Source organism: Gadus morhua, chromosome 6 (assembly GCF_902167405.1).
Source record: "Gadus morhua chromosome 6, gadMor3.0, whole genome shotgun sequence".
Classification (NCBI taxonomy): domain Eukaryota; kingdom Metazoa; phylum Chordata; class Actinopteri; order Gadiformes; family Gadidae; genus Gadus; species Gadus morhua.
In genome coordinates, this window is record NC_044053.1 from 6,837,173 (window position 1) to 6,856,889 (window position 19,717).

General features: G+C 45.4%; 1 protein-coding gene across 2 annotated transcripts; it reads left to right on the forward strand.

Moving 5' to 3' along the window:
* LOC115546071 (protein yippee-like 1) lies at positions 1–16,143 on the forward strand. 2 transcript variants are annotated; one of them, XM_030359719.1, is made up of 5 exons: positions 1–655; positions 4,383–4,667; positions 10,098–10,141; positions 10,689–10,797; positions 12,168–16,143. In XM_030359719.1, exons 2-5 carry the CDS (start codon positions 4,551–4,553, stop codon positions 12,255–12,257), a joined length of 360 nt encoding a protein of 119 aa, XP_030215579.1. In that variant the 5' UTR covers positions 1–655; positions 4,383–4,550; the 3' UTR covers positions 12,258–16,143. The 2 variants fall into 2 exon arrangements, with proteins under 2 accessions (XP_030215579.1, XP_030215577.1); XM_030359717.1 differs by lacking the exon at positions 1–655 and adding an exon at positions 694–1,721.
* The last annotated feature ends 3,574 nt before the right edge of the window (positions 16,144–19,717 follow it).

Consider the following 19,717-nt stretch of genomic DNA (forward strand, 5'->3'; position numbering starts at 1 on the left):
CTCTGGGCTGTCCTTGTTTGGCAGGGGATTGGTTTGAGGCAGATAATCTTTGTAACTATTGGTCATCAGAACTGGAGAGGAGGGGGGCTGTTTATCCTTGGTGGCTTCAACAGAATATTACAGAATTGCGTTATGAAGTTCATACACTCACATCTTTAGGTTAGTGTTAGATAACGATCGTTACACAATAGCCCTTTCGTTTTTGTTTTTTTCGATAAACGTTTCGTGATTTATTCACTGTCAATGAAGATGGTGAATTGATACGATTCCTGTAGGTTTAGGTTAGTCTATGCAAGATTAGGTATAATGACAAGATACAAGCGCACCAAATGACCTTAAATCTCCCATAATTTAACCTAGTGCAGTTCCAACGTGCACAGTTAACTAATGCAGCCTGCGCAGCTATAGGCTCCCAACACCTCTTGCACTAAACCAATTGGTGGATCTAGCGCGGCTTGTGCAGGAATAACAATACTACGCATGTATTTTTGGAGACTTTATGGGACTCGAAACGATCCGAACAGTGAAGGGGTAAAACCAGGAACGGTGTCAACAACCTTTCTGAACCATGGCACGGGGATATTTATGAATGCTCTGAGAGACAACATCGGGGAAGTGTTTTCTTCCCCTTCTTGAAAGGAAAAGGCTGTTGCCAGTGAGTATTACGCCAATTACACATGCTGAACGCCTTAACTTCCCACTGTGTTTTGCTTTGGTGCACAAATGCATGCATAGATAGGCCTATAATGTATATGCCCGGACAATGTGGCTTATTGGGTGTGTTGATTGGTCAATTGAGCTGTGTAATATGAACTGGTGGAAAAATGTATTCGATACATAGCATATATTTGTGTGTTTGAGTGTTTGGGGTTCGTTGGCATTTCAAATAACAACTTATTGCAGATTGAGGGAACATGACAGCTAATCCTCGATATCAGGACAGTGGCAGCCAGCGTGATGGCTTTCAAATATTTCTGTGCACAGTTCTTAATGTTTCAAAAGTACGTGTCCAATGCCATAAATTATGATTGCAATATCCTGAAGCTCTTAGGGTTTATTTTACACGCCGAGCACAAGTAGTGTCTTGACCACTATACACAAAGTGGGAAATATACTGACCTACTTTTATAACAGTGGGAATATTGTGTTTTCGTATAAAAGACGCTGCATTTCATAATTCCCTAATGAATTAGTCTTTTGTATTATAGGTGAATTCATATAGACCCTGATGAAAACGAGCACACTCACAGAGCAAGCTGGCTGGCCATGAACATTGTAGGGACACATGACATTTCTGATTGATCACCGCATACAGTAGAAATGCAATTATTAATACCCCTCAAATGCATCAAATTCCTTGTATTTATTTACACATCCGGGTGTCTATTTGCGTTCCCCTTCCCCCGAGCGATACGGTCGCTGATTGGACGCCGATGGTGTCAGTCAAACGTTGGCTCTTCCCCACGGTGACGTCTCCATATCATCAAAGTAACCAGCCAGTCTGTCACGAACACAAAAGGAACAACAAAGACTTGGGGATACGATAGTCCTCCACATCTCAAGACCCAACTTCTCACCTGGCGACATTATCCACCCTGCGAGCCGTGCAACAAGTTAACAGTAATACGGAGACTACAGCAATGCTATGAACATCGTCATTATAAAACCCACCAACAGACACTTAATAACAAGCAGCGTTGTGGTCAAATCCGATTCTGGTGGTGAGTAGCCTACTTATGGATCAGATCTATTTTCCAATAAATCATCTTTTAACGTTTGGACCCGTGTATGTTTTGAGTTGAGCAGGGATAAGCCAACATCACCCGAGAACAACATAAGGTTGTCACTTCTTCCTCTAGCGAGTGTCGATCATAATTTAACGTTAAATGATAAATAATGGGGTTTCTTGGTTGGCGACGCTCGTATCGCTTATTTGATCCGAAGTAATTGTGCGACTACGGACGTTCAGATCGAATCGAGTATGTAAAAAAAAAAGTTATTTTTGTCCTTTCTTTGTTTGTTGAGACAGTTGTATCTATTGTTGGGCCGCCTTCCCATCTCGGTTACCAGGACACGCGGTGCCGTCTTTGTTTTGGATGGGCTGGCTTTTTAATGGCACTTCTGCTTGGAGCAATACTCTGCTGTGCAACCACCGAATTACTTGCAGACGTGAATAATGTAGACGGCTAAGAAGATGTAATCCAATTCCCAAATTGACTTGTTGCCAAGTGATAAAGCCACGTCTACTCAGTCGAGAAACCCTACAGTCTAACACCCATGTGTTCAGACAAAGTAAGATCAGGTGTTGTTTTTTTTGTGTGTCTGTCGAGACAAGAACAAAGAAGTGCAACAGACTTTACTTGTCTTCCACACACACACACACACACACACACACACACACACACACACACACACACACACACACACACACACACACACACACACAGAGAGAGAAAATACACAGAGAGAGAGAAAATACACGGTGTGCGTCATAACAATCTGTCAGTTTCTTTTGTGGCGATGGGGGCGCCATACCAGTATGTTGTCTCTTGTGAGTGTGTTTACCTTTCCACAGACCAACTGCATGCTATGAGTAGACCACATTTGTGGTACGGTTGCAGTGGTTCGAATCACAGTTGTATAATGTGAAGTCTAAACTCTCCCTGGTCGGTTATGGAAATGGCCCATAATGAGAATATTGGTCCCCTTGACGTGTAGTCCTCCTCAGCAGTGTGATACTGGTGGTGGCTGGCTGCTTCCTGGTGTGCCGTGCGGAAGCTCCTTTGTTCACACTGCTGCCTTCTGGCTGCTCTCGGGCCGCCACTGCTTTCCTGTGAAAGCACCCAGCTTCAAATTGGAAAGTTAAAAGTTGTCCGCATGTCATTATGTGTATGTTATTTTCGTCCAAATAAAAGCCTGAGCCCTTGCCTGACCTGTAGTTGTTTTTAACAAAGTGTACGAAACCCAGAGTTGATGCATTTAAAATGCCATCCTTTTTGCACATTATTATCAATTTTTTTGTACCCACACCCACAACTTCTGGGTGCTGAGGTGTTGAAACAAGACACTGTTAACAGTTTGACAAAGGAAAACAGCAACTTGGAGTATAAAAACATCAGAATATGTGTTCTATCACTTAGGGCTATTTGTAATAAAATCAATGTTCTCAATCCAATGTTCTCTCTGAGAATGCTCTGTCTATTTTTTGTTTGCTATCATTGCTTTTAAACAGAATTTGCTCTGAATATTTGACTTCTTTTCTTGCACCTGAAGCCAAAATCACCCACTTGAATAGCTTTTGGTGTCGTTAAACAATAAAGTTGGATCGAGATATCTGGTGCTTTGTAATATATGACAGTCATTTTGTGTTTTTAAAGATCACCTTTAGTAGATCTATGCCTTGGCAGGGCGAAGCCAGAGGAAACTCTGGTGGAGGCCCGTGAATGCATTACTAATCGAAATGCATTCACTTAGACCCAAATTGACATGCTACACAATACTGGCTAGCAGGTTGGTTCTCCACCTATAGTAGACCATCATACAGTAGTTCTACACACTCTGTGAGTCAAACACAGAGCTGACAACGGAGAAATAGTTAAAGTGAATACAAGTGAACGGGTCTCAAACGTTGGTATGCTGCCTGACTGAACCCTATGGGCTGCTTGGCTCCTGAGTCACCTGGCTGCCGGCTCGGCTGTCTGTACAGACCCAACACTGTTCCTGCTCACAGGCACCTCCAGCACACCATAATCACCCAAACATATGGGTGCAGTTATTATCTCACTTGCCAACACTAATTTCAAGGGCTAGGTCTGTGCTCTCGGTTTTGTACGTGTGACTTAGGCAATCAGCGCGCTGTTTTGCAAGGGACAGGGGTATCTGATCTTAATGTGCAGCTTCCAGATAATCTTTATGCAAACACACAGTTAATGGTGGGGCTACAGGCCGGGTTGCATGGTGTTCAATGACAAGTGTATTGAGGTAAATGGGTGCATTATTTGGAAAGTTGTTTGTAAATGGATTTATTCAGCAGCCAGCATTCCACTTAAGTGTGGGTGTGTGTTGGGGTGGGGATTTAATCCTGAAGCCACAGCACAGAATGAAGGAAAGTGTCGGTACATATATATAGACTTGTGTTTAATTTAATGTACGTATTGGTGCTTTATATATATATATATATATATATGGTGGCAGGGTGCACAGTTGAAGCTACCCTCACAACTTGGTAGCTAACAGCATGCAATTGGTATCGAATGACAGCATGATGGAGCGAATTAGCAACCTGGCTTTGAAAACAGCATCAAAGTATTAATGCTGCAGATTAAAGCGGGACGAGACCATTCAAAGACCTGCACCTCTCTTCCCCCCTCCTCCCCCCTCAGGTTTGATTTTCTCCCGTGGTGTCTGTGTGGAGTGTGCCACACACCCACTCCACAACAACGACGGCTTTGGCTTGCATCTTCCAGTGTTTCTTCTGTCAGCAAGTCCAGCAGAGCTGCAACTCCCCCAGCACCAGCCCGGACGGCAGCCAGGAGCCCTGCCCCATTGACATGGTGAAGATGACCAAGTCGAAGACCTTCCAGGCTTACCTGCCCAGCTGCCACCGTACCTACAGCTGCATCCACTGCCGCGCACACCTGGCCAACCACGATGAGCTCATCTCAAAGGTATGGCAGCTCAGCAAGGTTTGATTCTTTAGAGATCTGTTGATGATCTGTTAAGAAGATGCTATTGATGCAAATAAGTCATTCTATTGTAAAAAAAATATATATTATGCTCGTGTGGTCATATTGGGCGTATGCTGGTATAAATATGTGCATGATTGTGTCCTTTCAAGATGACTTCTTCTGCCGTTTTGACTTTTGAGTTAAGACCATTATCGAGTTAAATAAACCAGTGATACAATGAAAGTCAATCTGAAGTGCGTGTACATGATGTCATGCTCTGTTAACGTTAAGGCTTTTACGATTTTATCAAATAAGACCCTCAAATGGACTTTTAACAATTGTAGAGACATTTGATTTCATTTAAACCGGCGTCATCCAATCCTTTTGAAACAGACAGATGTCTATTGCTGCGTAATTCCTATGGCACATCTGGAGAAGCACAGCTCCTTTCAGACCAGTCCAGACCAGTCCAGACCAGTCCAGACCAAGTCCAGACCAGTCGGTCTACGGATTTTGCAAAGTCTTTTTCCGTTAACGTCAAGCGCCTGTGAGCTATATTGACAAAAGCTTGAGCTTGATGTACTATCTTCTCCTATCCCCACCTGGAATAGACTGGAATAAATTTTCTTGATATACGGTGTAGTCTTGACTATCTTTTAAACAGGTGGTTGGACAAATACATGTGGTTGGACCTTTTTTGGTTCAAACTGTACTCAAACACCCGTTCGATATTCCTGGCCATTGATTGGGGAGATAACCCCAATATAGAGGAGTTAACCCCAATAAGGAAGAGACTGAATGCATCCCTTATACTGAGACCGACTAGCAATCTGTCCAAACCAGTCAGCTGATAAGTTATGAGGGGAATCAGGAGATCTCCCTGTAGTGATCTATTGGCCCCAGAAGCTTGGATGCCTGGGGATCTTCCTGCTAATGGGGTCAATATAATCATATAGTACAGTAGCACCAGATCACTATGGTTACCAAGATTTCCAGAAAGCCATTGGTATACACAACCGGGTACATACACCTTGCCCACCAGGACATTTAGAGGTTCAAAGGTGGCAACGTTTGGGGATACAGTACAAAGTGTGAATTGGGACGCTCCGGTGGATTCAGCTGGGGAGGCGGAGAAGAGGACATTTAAGGCCTTGTTTTTGCCGTTGTGGTTCCTGGTTAATTTGGTGACACGCCTCATTGTTCTCCACGGCTCTGCTTGGGCTGGAATGCAGGGGAACCAGTTGCGCTTTAGAGCCTAAATGCAAAGCTAAGTGATTTGATTAATTGTAGCAGAGAAGGCATGCATATATTGGCGGAGCCCCACAGTCTATTTGAATCACCTTTATCTGGTTTGCATTGGCTTATGATTATTCTATCTTATGATTGAAGTTATTTTTCCAAATGCTAGCTATCCAGCTAGCAATTAGAACTGAACCCAGATGGAACCCAGATGGTCGCTAGGTGAGAAGGCCAATCGGGCAAACACCTCGTGTTCCCTTTTGGACAAACAACCTCATTAGCCCTTGCATCCACTTCAAGTGTAATTGGATTGGATTGCAACATTCCCGCTGACGGTCAACTGGTCTGCTCTAGATTCCCAGTGGGCCCTAACATGTGGCGGAACATTTGATCCTTTAGATCTTATAACCACCACTGATATTCGCCCCATCAGGGTGTATGGGGAACCCCTAAGTGTTAGCTCCCCCTGTGGAACCTGCCGCTGGTCCCCTGAGGTTCACGCCTTTGTGCGGTGGAGTGGGACGCCATTGCCTCGCTCCAGCACACCAACCCCTGTAAGCCGATTACGTTACTTGGTAAGAAGACGACACCCGGATGGGTGTTTTCCACTACACGCAGCCAAGTGTGTGTGTGTGTGTGTGTGTGTGTGTGTGTGTGTGTGTGTGTGTGTGTGTGTGTGTGTGTGTGTGTGTGTGTGTGTGTGTGTGTGTGTGTGTGTGTGTGTGTGTGTGTGTGTGTTGGGGGGGGGGGGGGGGGGGGGCGGACGGACGGACGGACGGACGGACATGTCGCCGTTCACATGTTCAGTGGTGATTATTATGACGTTGGCGGTTGAAGGACATGGCAACGGATGTGCGGGGGTGTAATTGCATTATTGGTTATTATGGCTTCAACAATGTAGCGTGTGATGGCTCACACGTAGGGCACTGGGGCTGAAGACCTTCAGTGCTTGGCAAGATGCAGAGGTGCAGAGAGAGGGGAGATTAACCTGTGGAGCAGGCCAAGAGAGAGGGAGGCAACGGCCCAACTGCGCACGCACGCACGCACGCACTCACGGACACTAATGCAAGGATACACACTCGAGCACACGCACGCACGCACGCACCCACATGTCATGCACAAATGCACAGACACTAATGCAAGGATACACACTTAAGCATATAAAAACATAAACACACGCAAACACATACACAGACACTAACGCAAGGATACACAGTAGAGCACAGACGCGCATAAACACACAAAGACACACGTCGTGCAGTGACACATACTCATGTGTGGACGAGGTAACAAACTGCATGAACGGACACACGCACACATGCAACCATGTATGGACACACGCTTATATAAGGACATGCGCACACGCACACACAGGGCAACAGACGACCCCCTCCTCTCCAGTCCTTAAGTGACTCATCCTTGGTGTTTCTCCGAGGGACATCACTCAAACAAACAAACGGATGGCGACAGTGTTTTCCTCACGCCGTACCCCGCGTGTAAAGCCGTCTACCCTCACCCAACGCTGTGGCTTTGACTCTGAATTTTGACTGGCCACTCTCCCACCCCCATTCAAGCTAAATAGAGGCAAGTTATTACTGAGGTTTGTGTTTGTTTAAAAACCCTAGTTTTAAATCTCTCACCTCCCTGATTTGCATATTATATGTAAAGTTTTGTGGGTGCCTTTCTGGTTTTTTTTACATATCAGGCTTTGGTTTTAATTTGTGCCTGTAGGGCAGTTTCACAAAGTAAAGCGGCTCCACTGATTGAGAGACACATTAGTTGCCCTTTTATGAGACGCGTGGGAGAACCGGGTGCCAGAAATGTTGGGTGCGCCATCTCCTGCTGTTGGACTCGATTCAGATTTGTATTTTTACACCACCTAGACGCCAAGCAAATATCCTCCCTTCGCAGTCTTTTCCTAAAATGAGTTATTTGTTCCCTTTAGTAAACACAACAGATGCATCGTGTATAAAAAAGTTGATATCAATTTGAAATAGGAATGTTCCTTGGGGGATGTCAGAGCAGAGCGGGATGTGTCACATATTTCCATTTCAATCTTTTCCGATTTTTTTTCTTGTTTTGTCAAAGAACACACCAACTGCATCGTACGTGAGAATGTGGAAAGGGGAATGCTCCCCGGGTGATGGAGGAGCAGGGCTGGATGGGGGCCAAGGGCTTAGAGATGGACTGGAGCTCCTGGGCTGGGCCGTATATAAAGCATATGTTGGAGTGATTGGTTGGCTAAAGACCACCACTGGATCCAACAGGATTTGGAGGTCTTGCCAAAAAGCACATTACTGTAGATGGATGACGGCCAAGCGCGCCACTACTCACTATTCCGATTTATGCACTTCAGTGTATAAGTCTCACGTTTTGGGGACCAGAAGAGTGTGCGCTGTTGTTCCATTTATTAGGATTATTATTTTTTTATTTTTTTTATTGTTTACATTGACAGAGAAAGTTCACCAGATGTTGAATTAAGCAGATCCAGTACATTTTGAACATCTCTAGAATTTAGGATATTTAACCTTAAGGTCAATATAAGGCACATACAAAATGTAGTGGAGTGGTTGTCCACTTTGACCTATAGTTTCATTGCTCCCATCTTTAAGCCTAAGTCTTTGACTTTGTTCAAATTAAACTCAACACTATATAAATGCAGTCCATTTACTACACATGGCATTGCGAACCCAACCACAGAGACACTTTAACCAAAGCCACATACAGTGAAACCCCTGTTCGTACATACATAATAAAAAGTTCAGGAACTTATTTTGTGTTCTCCATTCCCACGGGGCATGTGCAAAGTGTTCTTGGCCTACACACCCTTCTTGGTTCCTTAAAATCAAAAACGGTTTGATTCAATCCCAATGCTGCAGTACACCAAATTGGATATGGAAGAACCCTCCCTCTAACATAGAGAAGCCCTCCTCCTGTGGAGACTGTTAAAGTGCTACCGCGGCGGTGGAGCAGGCAGATGCAGCCCCTATTTGGTAGCATTAGCTAGCTTAGCACCCTGCACGGCCTCATCCGTGCCGCTCATTTGCAATGGAAAAAGCAAAGCCGATTGGGGGAAGCTAGCTTGTGACACCCTGTCTCTCTGCCACCGGTCAAGGATGACGGGTGGAGAGACAGGGTGGAGAGACAGGCCTAGCTTCCCTCATGTCCCTTTAAGGGCCCATGAAGGACACGCTGACAGGCTTAAGGTATTAACCACCCTGGAAGAGCAGAGCGGCGGCATTCAGAATACGCAGCGTACAAAGGCGCACCTTTACGGAAACGCTCGCCTTAAGCTAGCGTGTGTTCTCAAGAGCCCTCGTAGAGGAGGCGGATGCCTTGGTAGTAAACCGAAACGTTGACATTGTTTCTATGTGACCATGAACATGGGGGATTTTGAGTGGATGGAAAGGACAGACCTTGGTTTTGCAGCAGTAATATTCTGTTTGGGTAATGGGTATGCAGTTGGATTGGGCAAATTGTATGCATTACAAATTGTAGGCAAGAATATCTAATAATGTGAATTGCTGAACTATGATGTCACTTTTCTTCCCCAGTGTAATGTTGTTTGGGATAATATACTAATATAGCAGTATCAGTAAAACACTAGACAGACCACCAAATTAAACAAGACGCTGGGCTATTGCTTACATAGACGGCGTGGCATCTGGCTATACAAACAAGCCGGATAGGACCGTATCACTTCAGAAAACAAGCAGGGCCAGAATCACAAGACGTGGGCTGCATACTGTATGCAGCATGCCTCAGCTTGTGTTGATAGTTTTGGTTTTGATTTTGTAAAATTGCCTACAATTAAAATTGTATAGCAGAAAAAAAGAAAAGAAAAAATAGATGTCCGATTATAACCTTGTCTCAACGGGTCATGTTCTTCTGCATAATCGTATAATGTTGTTGACCGATGCTCTGCAGCTGAGGCCCCGTCTTTTTGGTTTGAATCGGTACCCAGTCAGTGGAACCGATGAGTCATGTCTTGCCGCAGGTCCAGAAAACGTTAACGCTTTTCACTGAACGTGTTTGTGTGACACATCAAAATGTGCAGATCAATGATATGGCTGGGAGGTTGCATCTGAGACTTATATTTGCAACATCTTTGCATGCTGCCAGAGTAAACGCCTCCCTTCAAGTCACCTGTTCTCACCTGTAGTTGCAACTCTTCTCTCTTCTCTCTTTCAGTCTTTCCAAGGCAGCCAGGGGAGGGCCTATCTCTTCAACTCTGTGTAAGTGTTCTTAAAAGAAATAAACACAATTGTGTTCCTTGCCAAAACAAATAAAGGCTGAGTGCATGAGCAAGAAAAGCAATCATTGAGGGAGATTGTCACAGAAAGTTAATGCTTAGCGAGAATATCATTAAACAGCAGGAGAAACACAGGTATAGTATATGGTATAGATAGATGCAGCTAGTCAAGTAAATATAGATGGACCATGTTGGTGCTGCTTCAGAAAAGAGTAAAACCAAGGGAATGTTAAAAGTACAGGAACAGGAAGTTGCATTACCCGACTATTGTTGATCTGGGAATGGGGTGCATTTGTCTTCAAGACGTGCAATTATTATAATTCAATTTTTTAATAAACAGTTGTTGTTGCACTGCGCTATAAACCCTAGAAGGCAACAAAGATAACCATGGCAGCGCATTCAGACTAGAGCTATTTACAAAAGAAAAATAATCTCAATATGTAAATATGGCAATCTCACCCTGACCAATGTGTCCTCCTCCTCCTCCTCCTCCTCCTCCTCCTCCTCCTCCTCCTCCTCCTCCCCAACAGGGTGAACGTGGGCTGTGGGCCTGCAGAGGAGCGGGTTCTCCTCACAGGTCTCCACGCCGTGGCTGACATCTACTGTGAAAACTGTAAAACCACCCTGGGCTGGAAATACGTGAGTAGTTCACCTCACTTCCCCGAACCTAAGGGCAACAGGTCGGTCACACAAGACGTGTGATTCGTAGAGCCGTGCCGATGATCACGATGACGTTGATGATTTACATCTTACAGCTTGTGTTTTAAATTAAAGCTCCTTTACGGCGCGTGCTCTTACAGTGCAGAGTTGTAACTATTTTTGCTCTGGGTTTTGTATTTAGTGTGTGCGTTTTGCATGCCGAACTCTGCTAGCGTTGGGGTAATTACTGTGGCCAGAGGTTGTCTACTGCCAGACTGGCTCACAGCCCCTGGGATTCGCCGGTGATTAAATGGCAGGCAGCGGTGGGGCGACCCGTCCCGGATAATTGTCCGCAAAGACGGGTAGAGGCACCCAACGCAAACACGGGAGCACTCTCTCCGCGAGAGCCCCTCGCAGAAATCCGGGCTCGTTTGCAAGGCAGAGTATGTGTTGCAAAAAAAAAAAGTTCTTATTAGCAGGAGAAAACCCAGTGGTTTCCTTTCAGGCGCTGCAGATGCACACTGGCAGCGATCCAAGCCTAATAAAGTTACCGCATACTTGCTTGGGTTGTCGGACTGGTTAAAGTGTTTAAATGGGGCCGTCGGGTCAAGGAAGAACACTTTTCTTCTTTTCCTCGAAATGAAAGTAGTAGTCTATTTTTGCCCGTTTATTCCCTCTGATAATGACGTTACACGCCGTCTTGGGATACTTTAATACTGCAAGCCTGATACTTTCCCCTTCTTCAGTTTCTTTGTAGCATCGAAACCAACGACATTTTGTATTGCATACTTGCAAACATAAAATCAGAGTTTTCGTTCTCACGGTCAGTCAGTTTGTAGTACGTTGGTGGTATACGTCTGAGTACTTAAAGGTGTTGCAGGTACGATTTGAGGCGTTAACTCGCCTCTCTGCCTTCTCCCTAATTCAACCACCATTGACAAGGTGTTGCGTTTCGCACTCCTGTGATAAACAGGCAAGATGGATTCCTCGACCCAACCACGATAGAGATGCCGTGATTGGTCATAACCATCCAATCTGAAATCTCTTTGGCTCATATCTTGAGGCAGGCGCAGTCGTCTCGAAACCGATATTCTCACATTTCATTTCACTCACTAACAGCTTTGGGATGGCTACGCAATTGCTTACAAAGGAAACTCCCATGATAGCTCTAAAATCGTACCCTACAGCCCCATTAGGTTCCTAGTTTACTGTGTTAGGCTCAACCTAACTATGCTCTTTCTACCTGAACCAAAACATGTCCTCCTTTGTTCTACTGTTCACCGTCCACTTATGTGTCCGGTGTGTACATTAGTTCAGTGTTTATGGTTGAAAGCACCTGATGGTCGGGCCGTCTGTCGTTGGTTCCACAGGAGCACGCGTTCGAGAGCAGCCAGAAGTACAAAGAGGGGAAGTTCATCATCGAGCTGGCTCACATGATCAAGGACAACGGCTGGGAGTGACTGGCCCCCCCCCCCCTCCCGTGACCCCTCTGAATTCTCTTAATTGAACTGCGTGGAGTGGCCGCCGTTGCTCATCATGTTCCCACCGCCACCACCACCACCACCACCACCACCACCACCACACCTCCTCCACCTCTTAAATGTGAACTCACAACCACACACCGCTCATCGTGAAAAAAAACAAAAAAAAACACCATGTGATGACGATGACTTCGGGATAAAAAAGGAGCTGGACCTGGATATGGGGAGGGGGGGGGGGGGGGGGGGAGGTGTGGTCCAGGAAGTCCTCCACCCGTTACTATGACGATATGTGAGTGTGTGTCTGTGTTCTGTTGCAGCCCTCACACGCCCATCCACCACCGCCACCGCCGCCCGCCCCCTCCCTCCCTAACAAACCCACGCTGCTGTGGAGTGTCTGTGGTGAAGTGGCGACCTGCTCTATGAACGCGGCTCTACGTTGACGTGGGGCCGGGCCCCTGTCGTGTCAGTGCCGTAGAGAGGCCTCCACTGAGACGCCAGCAGGGTGACTGCTCATTGCTTTATTTTGATGGCGATGTTGATACTTTACGCTTTATCTTCTTTTGTTTTTTAAAAACGGTTAAAACCCTCTTGTTTGGACGGCCCCCGATGGATGGATGTTACCGGTTAGCATTTGTTTTACTTCTCGTCTGCCTTTTGGCTTGGTGTCGGCTCCTGTAGCTGCACACACTCCCCCTCTGGCCGTCTGCTATTGCTCGGGTTATTTTGGGGGAGAGAGAGAGAGAGAGAGAGAGAGCTGTGCGTGTGTGTGAGCACACACTGCGTGTGTGTTTCATAGAGTCCAATTATGTAGCAGCTCTCGTTAAGAGACCCCGCCCCTGTTTTATATTATTATTACTATTATTATTATTACTATTATTATTTGTTTGCTTTTGTGGGACCTCCCCCCTCTTCTTATTTCCTGGTTCTATTCCACACTCAAAAAATCGAGTATTTGTTATTTATATAAATATATATAAATATACATATGGTAATGAACGTATATATCATCCATTACTGTGGTGTACAGCTGGATGCAATCGTGGCTGGTCCACGTTTGCAGAAGGCCTGTAAGTTTAAAAAACAAACAAAAAAAAGACATGATACTTGCCCATATGTAAACCTTCGAGTTATGGCGGGTGAACTTTGACCTGTGCCCAGAATCGCCGTGGTGACTGAGGACCTCAAACCGACGGGGTCACATGACCATACTATGAAATGGTCCGGGGTTGTACGACCACCGGTCCGTGGATTCTTACAGATGTTCACCGACGCTCACACTTTGTACATAGTCGTGTGTGTGTGTGTGTGTGTGTGTGTGTGTGTGTGTGTGCGTGTGCGTCTGCGCGCGCGCGCGCGTGTGTGCTCTGTGTGACCCGACACGCGGCGACATACTTGAAGGACGCTCACCTCGTTTGCACTTTTTTTTTGCGGAGGCCTTGGGTTCATGCGTTTAGGGGCTCAGTCTGTGCTGCACGCTTTTGTATGGCCTTTTCTCTCTGACCGACCGTCACCTAATGAAGACGCTTTTGAATGAACGGGACGTAACGAAGCGCTTGGGGGTGGGGGGGGGGGGGGAGGTCAGATAGGAAGCAGTTTCTTTCTCCGCTTTCGCTCCCTGCTTCCCCTTTACTTCACCTTCTTCTTTGCAAAATAGACAACAGCAGCTTGCCTTGGGACACCCGTGACCACAACTTCAAATCTTGCCCATTTTAAAAGTCCTTTGAAAATAGATGACTATATCCTTTGACGAAATTGTTGCTAGGATTAGGAATGCAGTCTCCCCCCCCCCCCCTTCACCTTCCATTCGTGTAGGTCTTTTTGCACTTTATGCCTGCCCTGCTCATACCGCAGTGTCTGACTTGTCACTTTCGTTGTAGATGGACTATTTGCCTCTAGTTTGCCTCTAAGCAGCATGAATCTTATGCCTCTTCAAAAAAAAAATGTCCCATGTTCTGTATCTCCCCCATGTTTTCTGTGTTGTGCACATTGCATAACTCTGAATCCCGCCTTTGTCTTCCCCTAGCAGATATGAGGTGCGCCCTCTCAAAATCAATACAACAATCCAGCGATGCTCCGCCCTTCGTTAGGTTTTACCCCATTTATCTTTTCTTTTCTTTTTTTACACACGACTATTAGAAATACACTTTAAATACATATATATAGATATCGATATATATCTAGATATATAAATAGAAATATATTACAATTCCGCAAATACATTATATATTATTAATAATACAGATTTTATGTGACACAAATGTTGATGGTATAATTCCCGACCGCTATGAAACGTTCCAACTGTTATCGTTGAGGCTAGTAAGTGTTGAGGACATGGTCTGTAGTGGATGGGTTACCTTAAGAGTAACTAACGGTGCTCGGCCTGCTTAGTAGTGTGGGGGTGGTAATGGTTAATTCCAGCCCTGGTGGTGATGAGTACTTTGCCGGCAAGGTCATTCAAATCAAACACACACCTTTCTTTTTCTTACATTTTATTTTATATAAGTGACGACTATCCTGAAATTTCTGACTAGACGGCGATAATTCCTACTTGAAAGTGAGAAGAGAAAAAACACAACACAATAACAGCTGAGACATTAGCCCGTGTTACAGTTTTGTATGTACATAAACAAACATATTTAAGGTTTTTTCTACATATTTCTACAGGGTTGGTTCTTTTACTTCCCCAACTTGAAGCACTTTTATTACCTTTACCTCTGGCTTCATCCGCGCGCACGCACGACCGGGTTGCCAGTGTTTAGTGTGCGTGAGCGAGCGGATGAAACTGTGTTTTGTTACCTTACGCCTACTAGTACTTTATTTACTTTTTATCTCTTTGTTTCCTGATTGGATTCTACCTTCGACCCATTATTTCATCCTCCTAGCTTTCCCTCCTCGCGGCCGTTTTTCGGTGTCTGTACCAGTAATCTGTGAGGCCAAGAGCCAGGTCATGTAGTTAAGACAGTTACTCAGATTGTCCTTTTTTTTTATTGCTTACATTTTTCTTTCTTCTGGCTGAAGGCGTCTGAGGTAGAGTGGGTAAGGACGGGGGGGGGTGAGCTGGAGCCTCCCACGTTGACACAGGGAGAGCCTTTTACCCAGCAACACCGCCCCCCTCTCCCCTTTTTTTTTCGTTTTTTTGTTCCTTTACCCACAACGGTCTCGTTTGTCCCTCTTGTGATCCCTTCCGATCGACAGCAAAGCAAAGCGCGCCGGCCGGCGTCCCCCGCGGCCAGCGTGTACCAAATAGGAAGCAGGGGGGGGGCGCTCTGGCGGCTCCGGCGGCTCCGGCGGCTTCGATTCAAACAGACGCGGCTGCGTTTGTGTTTTCACGGCAGGGCCGTTGTACCCCAGACTCCAGGGGCTCAGCCCGGGAGCGCTTCGACTTCGCTGTACCAAAACCTCTTGTTTCTCGAATGTTTCCACACCTACAAAACTTACGACTTGAACGCAGTCCACAAGGAATGCAAAAAAAGGTGTTCATTTTTTCATTTTGCTGCTTATAAAAACTGTTTACTCTTTCTGGTTACTTTTTGGTGACACTGGCTACATACCTTTTTGTTGAACTGTTACACTGTAGATGTTTTTTTAAAAGGGTGTTACTTCCCAGGGGAAAGGGCATACCCAACAAGAGACAAAAAATAAAAAGATTTTCTGTTGGACAACGGTGTAAAGCATGTTCTGTATTTATATTTGCTATATGTTGTGCCTGTTTTCTTTTTTTTTCCTTAATTGAACGCAAACAATCTGCTCTTTTATTTGAACGTGTTGCTTCGCATTCTGTCTTAGTAAAAACATGTTGCACACGTCTGTTATCACCTTAATTGTAAACTCTGATATCACAATAAATTTTAAATGGAAGACAGTTTTCCAAGTTTCTGTGTGTTTTCAGCTCCTCAGGCACCTGGATGCCCCCACATGGGATGCGTGTGTTCCCGTCTTGAAACAAAACACACAACTCCTCAACACTTGGCGGGAACGGATGATCCTTTCCAATGAAACAAGCCTTTGAGTGATCCCTAGAAAACCATCACTATATCGCTAAGAATATCACTAACAAACTTTGGAGAATACCTTGGCATGTGGTGTAAGTATTCCCTTGGGTCTTGATACAGCTGTGGTTATCCTTTCACGATTTTGTTTTCCTACTCAGCTGCCTGTTTTTGTATTCATGTAACGGCACAACAGATATTACACAATATCTTGTCCCAACTTGAAAATGTAAGATTAAGCTCCCAGCAGATATGTTGTTGAATATTCTTATATGTTTCCATTAAGATCGATCTAGATGATTCAAAGAAGCTAGGTAGAGTTGTATGAAAAGGTTACAAACAGGTTAAACCTGATTTGGTTACCACTTTCATAACGCTCATGCTGTCCTTTGGTATCCAAGGATGGGGTTTCAGAGGACAGTTTATTAACATTGTCTTAGCAGTACAGTAGCAATGAAACAGAACAGTTAGTCTTTATATTTGAACTTTATAGGTAGGCTGATTGTTCACGTTATAGGAATACGTTTGAGTCTCAAAAAGGAATATATAAATATCTATATTGAGTATTTCTTCTAGAATAAGATACATCAAAAACCACTTCAATAGCCAACAGGTCCAAGTTACACATCCAGTTTGACTTCTTAAGCTGGTTAGATGTTGATTACAGATTAGCACAGTACACCACAAAGGCTTTGACCTCTGTGGTTTACTGTGGCCACTGGACTAATTAGTTTGGATGGCTTGAGCTTTTAACCAAAGGACTACTCAAGGACTTTTAAATAAGTCACTAAAGGCCACCAGATCATTTCAATGAGAGTGTTCCCAATACCACACACGTCGAGTACACGAATGGTGATACATTCATTACTGTTCACAGGGTGTTGGACTCCAAGCAAAAGAGAAACTAGGTGTGATTCCCTTATGTCTACAATGTAGGTAGATCCTAACCCCTACAAGCTTCTAAATAGACGAATGGAAGTTAAATATCAATCGCTGTGGATAGAAGTGTCTGCTTATCAACATGAATGGTAACCTATTCAAATCAGAAGATGTAGCCGTTATGTATTATCTCAGGAATACATATCAGAATCAGCTGTCCTTGTTCATGTGCCACTCCAGTCATACTGCAGAGGTTGGGCTGCTGTTACGATGACCACCGGCTGAGATAAAAGCACAATGGACGCCTACTGATAAGAGATGAGGAGGAAGTGCTATCAGTTGAAGAATGTTCAAGGAGTGTGATGTTTGGCTAGACACAGAGCTGACCCAGTGAACACTTCCCAGTTCTACAGGCACGGCCGCACTTCAACAGGTGTTGCTGAATCAAACCCGCTTTGCCTCATTGGTGCCATGCTCAAGGGTGTAAATCAGGACACAGTGGATGTGCTACAGTCTTAATCCAAGGTCGATGTGTGTTTACGTGTGTCTGCATGCCTGCGTGTGTGTAGGTGTGTGTGCTGTCTCCCTGCCACAACATCTTTTATTACAGTCCTGTCAAACAAATGGGTGGCTGTGTTTTCTTGGTTGGACGTCGCAACAGGTTGAAGACACTGTATACCTCATTGAGTTACAACATTCAGATATTCAGCAGGACTTCGGAAGAGTGAGTGAGCGACAGAGACAGAGAGGTTGTTAGGTTGGTTTAGTTTTATTCCCTGGCCTTGCTAAAGACATGGAACAATGCAAACAAGGAACCTTTCAAATTCTTTATGGCTTAGTACTTTTTGTATCGTTGTGAACTTGCCTAGGCACAGAAGAGAGATTCGCTGAAATGAAAGAAAAATGTATGTCAGTAATTATCAGTATGTTTTATGATTGTTGTTTGTCTCAGAATTGTGCTACGAATTTTAAATGCCACGGACATACCCTGTTGTGACCCATCCCTCCCCTCTTACTTTCTATGTCTTTTCTTTCTGTCTCTCTCCCCCCCCTCCCCCCCCCCCCAAAACTCCCGTCTTGTCTTCTCATTGGCTGGGAGAGGGAGGGTTGAGCGGTTTGCTCTCAGCAGCTAGCCATGACTGGAAGCTTTAATGCTTCTGCTGCTATTTACAGCCCTCTGATGTCATCGGGAGGTGGGGCCAGGCCTCATCCCCCCCCCCCCCCCCCCCCGACCTCTCAGCCTGTGAGTCACTCACAGGCAAAGCAGAGAGAGGGAGATTGAGAGAGAGCGAGAGAGATACAAGGATAGAGGGAGAGAAAGGAAGAGCGAGGGGGAGAGACAGGAAGGGAGAAAGACAAAAGAGCGAGACCGATATAATGATAGGGGGGGGAAGGAAAAGCTAGGGGAGGGAGCAAGAGAGAGAGAGAGAGAGAGAGAGAGAGAGTAAATATATGTAGACATTCAACAAATTGGAGCTTGAAAAAATGCATACAGGGACGGTTGCCATGTTTGTTTTGTTGTTGATGGGAAACGAAAACAAACACAAAGTCTGTTGAGAGAGAGAGAGAGAGAGAGAGAGAGAGAGAGAGAGAGAGAGAGAGAGAGAGAGAGAGAGAGAGAGAGAGAGAGAGAGAGAGACTATCAGATGATACAGTATGATCAGTATCAGGGCTGGCTGAGGACCCATCCGTCCACCTCGACCCCCCCCCGGTCGACCACAGAACAACAACAACAACAACAACAACATGCGTGCCGTGTTTGTTCAACCACTCCAACGTATATTATGGAGCAGAGTTGGCCTGTTACATTTGGCTGAGTCTTTGTTCTACGACAAAGTGCCAAATGTCACATGCAATCTGTGCTCCATGCCGTAACATTCTCCATGTGATTATCCTGTAGATTCAACTCCAAGTGGACCTCAGAGGGCCTGTGCCGCGGCAGAGGTGAGATACAGGGGAGATGGGTGACTGCACGGTCCGGGAGATGTTGTTGTTCCGCCACAGTCTCCGGGTGAGTGATGTCACCAAGCTCATTCAGAATCTGCCTAGAGGAGACCGCGCTGGTGCTCAGCATCCCGTCACCATGGTGACTGCCTCGCCTCTGCTGCTCTCCCCTCACACACACACACACACACACACACACACACACACATGCACATGTACACAGCAGGCACACTCACATGCACACCACAGGCACACAAACACGCACGTATTCACACACACACACACTCCTCCTCAGTGTTTACTGTGAAGGACCTATTGGCTATCCCTGTCCGGCCAACATGCAGCTCGACCAATAGGGAGCGAGGAGGGTGATGTCACCGATACAAAAAGGATACTGACGAGGGGCGAATGTGGCCCAAACGAAGGGTGCCAATCGCGCTGTGAATGACTCATGAAATGCTATCAAATTGTGCAGTCGAACACAAGAATACAGAGCGTGTGTGTTTGTGTGTTACTGAGAATTGAACATCGCATTTCCCTTCCAATTACTCAGCAGTTAAGTGTCAAGGGAAATCGGATTGATAATGACCGTTTTACAAAGAGGTGTCATCGTAGGACACTGATGTC

Excerpts from the sequence above, each read along its gene's own strand:
- LOC115546071 (XM_030359719.1), top strand. The coding sequence starts at position 4,551 with ATGGTGAAGATGACCAAGTCGAAGACCTTCCAGGCTTACCTGCCCAGC. Across the intron at positions 4,668-10,097 it reads ACGATGAGCTCATCTCAAAG|TCTTTCCAAGGCAGCCAGGG; the intron begins GTATGGCAGCTC and ends TCTCTCTTTCAG. Across the intron at positions 10,142-10,688 it reads GCCTATCTCTTCAACTCTGT|GGTGAACGTGGGCTGTGGGC; the intron begins GTAAGTGTTCTT and ends CCTCCCCAACAG.